This window comes from Alosa pseudoharengus, unplaced genomic scaffold, assembly GCF_046254945.1.
Source record: "Alosa pseudoharengus isolate Yale_2024_CS ecotype anadromous, Long Island Sound unplaced genomic scaffold, YU_APseudo_1.1 YU_APseudo_1.1_scf_81, whole genome shotgun sequence".
NCBI classification, from domain to species: Eukaryota; Metazoa; Chordata; class Actinopteri; order Clupeiformes; family Clupeidae; genus Alosa; species Alosa pseudoharengus.
In genome coordinates, this window is record NW_027468872.1 from 95,001 (window position 1) to 100,000 (window position 5,000).

The 5,000-nt window shown below is 46.4% G+C and overlaps 1 protein-coding gene across 1 annotated transcript in view; it reads left to right on the top strand.

Annotated features, from left to right (window-relative positions):
* Window positions 1-5,000, top strand: part of LOC143113473 (transcription factor SOX-5-like) — a gene marked incomplete at its 3' end in the record, with an annotated part of 155,299 nt that overhangs the window by 73,361 nt on the left and 76,938 nt on the right. Inside the window, exon 3 of the mRNA XM_076275426.1 lies at window positions 1,836-2,034. Coding sequence (XP_076131541.1) covers window positions 1,836-2,034 — 199 coding nt within the window. The remainder of the gene's footprint in view (window positions 1-1,835; window positions 2,035-5,000) is intronic.

The following is a 5,000-nucleotide window of genomic DNA, read 5'->3' on the forward strand; positions in this document are numbered from 1 at the left end:
GACAGAGCTTCACTAACGTCAGCCAACTAAAGCAAGATGGCACAGGGAGCCTGTAACTGTTTCTAGAAGAAACTGACCGCAACGTAAACTGTAGCAGCTACTCTGACCCCAAACAGAATCTTTTCCTTAATCGTTGCTTGTTTTACAAGCTGCAAAACTTGAAATAAAATGTAAAGCTGGTTTAATGAACTTTTAAATGTGATTAATTGACCTGACTCCAGTGTTGACCATGCAGGGCAAACACCTAAGGATCTGGTGTATTTTATCCCTAACGAGTTTAACTCTATCAAGTTAACTCACTCACTCACTTTGAGCTCAAAGTCAAAGTGTGACACTGCCAAGTGAATTCTGGACAAGACTGATTTAATAAGAGTGTTTTGCCAGTGCAATTCATTTTACCATGTGTGTGTGTTTTTTTTTTTTTTTGGGGGGGGGGGCTGCAGTATCGGTGTGCTCTCTTTCTGGCAGTCCTTTCCTGTGTCACGCTGTTAACCCTCCCCCCATCCCCTTGTTGGCCCTAAACGAAGGTTCCTGATTACCCAGGGTCATAGTACCAGTGGCTTCAAATCTGGTGAGAGCCCCTGAAAGCACTTAGGAAGTGCTGTGAACCAGATTAAACCCCATTATTCAGGCAAACTCATTCTTCTCTCCCATATTCAACCGCAGGAAAAATGTATTTGCTGAAAAGGAAAGAGCGAGCGAGCGAGTGAGTGAGGGAGGGAGGGAGGGAGGGAGAGAGGGACGGAGAGAGGGAGGTAGGGAGAGCAAGAGAGAAAGAGGAGTGGTGAAAAAGAGAGAGGACAGAGAAAGGCCTCCTTTAATAGATGCAACCCCCTCCCTTGCTCTCCATCTTTTTCTTCGTGATTTTTTCTTTCTCAAGGTAACAGTTCTAGTGGACTCCTTTCTTTTTTCTGGGGCTATTTTCCTCCTCTGTTTTGTTCGCACAAGGTTTTCATGCACCTATTGTCAATAGTATGGCTCATGAGTACATTGTCAGCTTTCTAGCCTTTCTCTCTCTCTCTCTCTCTCTCTCTCTCTTTCTCCTCTCTAGCTCTCTCTCCTTCTCTCTCTCTCTCTCCCTCTCTCTTACACTCACTCACTCCCTCACTCACTCCCTCACACAAACAAACTCAGTCAGCCCCACTAGTCTATCAGGCCCATTGTTGGAGCCATGTCTTTTGATTTACGCAGGCGATGAGGGCTTGCCCTCTGGACGCTTAATGGACTGGCGGCGCTGTGCATCTCCCCTGACTCAGACACTGACAGGAGATGTAGGGGAGGATAAATAGATGCTTGATAGCGCACGGAGACCCTTTTGTCAAGACGGGGGAACAAGGCTGCAAGACTGATGGCTTTGATTGCTATGGTGATAGCATGGCTTGTTATCTTGCTCGGTTATTACGGTGTCAGCGTGATGGGAGTGTGTGTGTCCGTCATGTCAGACATACTGGGCAGACTTATGTGTCTGTATGTGTGTGTGTGTGTGTGTGTGTGTGTGTGTGTGTATGCGTGTGTATGATGGTGTTTACTGAATGCTTGTTGTGTGTCTGTGTCTGTGTGTGAAAAGAGAGAGAGAGACCAGGAAATGAAAGACATTGTGGGAGACCCACTGTCATACATATAAAGCCATGATGTGTGTCAGTCATGATTAAAGAGCAGCAATGTCTCTATCACTCTCTCTCTCTCTCTCTCTCTCTCTCTCTCTCTCTCTCTCTTTCTCTCTCTTTCTCTCTCGTTCCCTCTCTCTCTCTCTTTTTCTATCCTTTACTTTTGCCGTCCTCCAGAAGACCGTTCATTCATTCTCTCTCCCTCTCTTCTCTCCTTTTTTTTTCTAGGATGTCTTCCAAGCGACCAGCCTCTCCATATGGGGGAACAGATGGAGAGGTAGCCATGGCGACCAGCAGACAGCGCATGGATGATGGCGAGAGTGACGGACACCCTGTCATTCACTTACCCCTCAACTCCTACTGCAGCAAGGTGTCCCCTCGTTCACCACGGGCCCCCGACAGCCCCCCAACTCTACACAGCTCCATGGTAAGGCATGCGCTCCCTGCTAATCCTTCTTTTTACTCTCTCTCTCTCTCTCTCTCTCTCTCTCTCTCTCTCTCTCTGTCCAGCTCTCTGGACCTTTCTCTCTATCTCTTTATTTTCCTTTAATTCTGTTTTTTTTTTAATCTTTTCCCTTCCACTTCCTCAAACTTCCAAGAAGAACAGGTCTATGTTTCTCTCCCTTGTGGTGTCCTGTCCTGGGTCTTGCTTCAGACAGTAGGCCCATTGCTCCTTTGTTTTGACTTCGTTCAGACATTGATTAACTGACATTGATTAACTGACGTTTCTCCCACATTGATTAACTGACAGTCTGGGTGGCCAATCAGGCCCACGTCTGTATACTTGTACCATATAGCTGCACCAAGCCCCTCCCACAATTATGTTGTTGCTGTCATAAGCTCCACCCACGCATCAGGCTCGTGGCCACCAGTGGCTTTGCTGCCCACCGACAGGCACATCAATCACTCTCGCCTCTTCCCACACTTTGTCTTCGCTCTATATTTAGACGATGTCCCACAATGCCGTCTTCTCTCTCTCTCTCTCTCTCTCTCTTTCTCTCTCTCTGTCTCCCTCTCTTTCTCTCTCTCTCCCTCTCTCTCTCTCTCACTCTCCTGATGGTCATGTGTAAGTATCCGCCACTGACTCATGGTGGCAGCCAGACAGGCCCACCCGTTTGGTCGGCCACTCAGTTGGTCGTTCGCTAGTTTGCCCGTCTGCTTGCTTGCTCATTCGCTTCGCTCCACCAAGAGGGAAAGGAGATGACTCATACCTGTGTTTGGCAGAGAGAGAGATACATAGAGAGAGCATGATAGAGAGAGAGAGAGAGAGAGAGAGAGATCAGCCAGAACAAAATCCCCCCTGCATATGTCATGATGGTGTGCCTGTGTGTAAACCTATGCCTGGGACAACCTTAGATTGATGGGCCCCCCATCCTGAGCTAGGCTGCGCTCCTGGAGTCTCTTGTTCCTCCTATACATGGGATCAGATCTTGTCACAGAAGAGACACTGGAGCCCCCCCCCCCCCCCCCCCAAAAAAAAAAAAAAAAAAAAAAAATACTGAACTGATTAGAATTGGATTGAGTTGAACTGATCTAAAATCAGAATAACCCCATCGTGTTCCTTATCGCATGCAGACTGACCCCAACCTGCCTGTTTTTTAGTCAATGCCCCTAAACTGTGCACACAGGAAACAGATAAATGTCTATCTCATGTTATCATTATGTAGTGTGCCTGCTTTATCTGTGGACACATTATCTGCTATCTGTACACATGGAGAGTGTGTTTTTGTGTGGATTTGTGGGAATGTTGGCTTTTGTACGTGCGCGTATGTGTGTGTGTGTGTGTGTGTGTGTACTCTCTGACCCCCAAGCATGGCCCTTGTCACGTTGATCACCGCCTGAGCACAAGCAGTTCTGCCCTTTCCCCTCTCCCCTCTGCTCTTTCTCTCTCTCTCTTTCTCTCTCTCTCTCGCTCTCTCGCTCTCTCTCTCTGCTATCTCTCTGATAAACCAAAGCCGAGACAGTAGACTTTGAGAATCGATGTGGCACAGTAAAACAATGAACCAGAGCTTATGGGATTGTAATGGTAAGCTAATTCCATAATTAACAAGCTGATTATGAGACACGGTTGGACTCTGCCATTGGGAAAATAGTTGCTCGGTCATAAAGCAAAGTCCTCTTCATCTCTCTGTTGTTGCAGGCTGTTCTAATTGGAATTTTATGATGTTTGTTTATGGTTCCTGGCTGTGTGCTGGATCACATTGTTATTCACTTAAATTTCATGTTTCTGAATCGACAGACACGATTTAACTGATAAACATTTTAACAGCTCAGTGGTTTGAGACATAACAAGCAAAAGCTAACCTGAAAAATAAATAAAGTATTGCTAATTATTATTATTATTATTATTCATTGCTGTCGCCGTTGATTTGGCGGGCTTAGATGTGTATGGGCGGGTGGGGTTTAGTCATGATGTGGGGTGACTATTTGATGTGGATCATTAATCCGCAGCCATCTCGCGGATGTGCGGATTTTGAGGCGCGCTCTGGCAGCATGTGTGAGATGTGGAGTTTGCTGCAGCTTTAGTGCCCAATCCGCCTCGCGCTGACTGGCAGCAGAGTTGAGTGAGGGAGAGATTTACACGCGAGGACTCGGAAGGGGCTTTGTCACGGCAATTGTATAAAGTGATATGGAGTGTAAATCGACTCTCGGTGTCCCTGGGTAGCGCGCTGGTTTACAGGCGCGAGCGAGGGGAGATTACGGCTTTATCTTGTCATACTAAATTAACACGGCGGGCGCACACTTCGCCGCCACTGACCTCTTCATCCCCACGCGCTGCTGAGTCCGAGTTGAAAGGGAGGAAGAGAGTGTCCCCACCAGTCTCAAGTTTTTTTTTTTGTCTTCTTTACGCGCAAAGGAGGGGGGGAAACAGGGAAAAAATCCTGCTTTTCTCTAGCGGTTCCCCTGGGTTTTCTTTTTAACTGTGAATAACATTCTGAAGTTTAAATAAAACACAGAAGGTGGTAAATCCTTTACATGCAGGTGATAATAGCGAGGTCGTAATTAATGCCGTTTTGTTCGCCTAATGAGCTCCGCGCTCCAGATCTTTATCCGCCCGCCTTATATTTCTGGTCCAACTTCGGGTGCTTTCACTCCAACGCTGTTTGCGTTCATCCTCACGGCGGCCAAATTCTCCAGTAAATCCCTCATGTGGTGCTCTACTTGTGCACAGTGCCGGTACCTCATCTCGTCTGCTAGTGTTGTAATAGAAAACATGCTCAAGTTTGTCTGTCGCGCTATATTTGCCACAAGGAAAAAAATGAATAAATGTAATATATTTATATATATTTAATGTCGATTTCTTAAAAAGCCTAAGCGAGATATCTTAAAGAAAACACCTCCAAAATATTTTTTTTTCAGCTGAATGTCTATAGCTTTGATGATCAGTGTCTG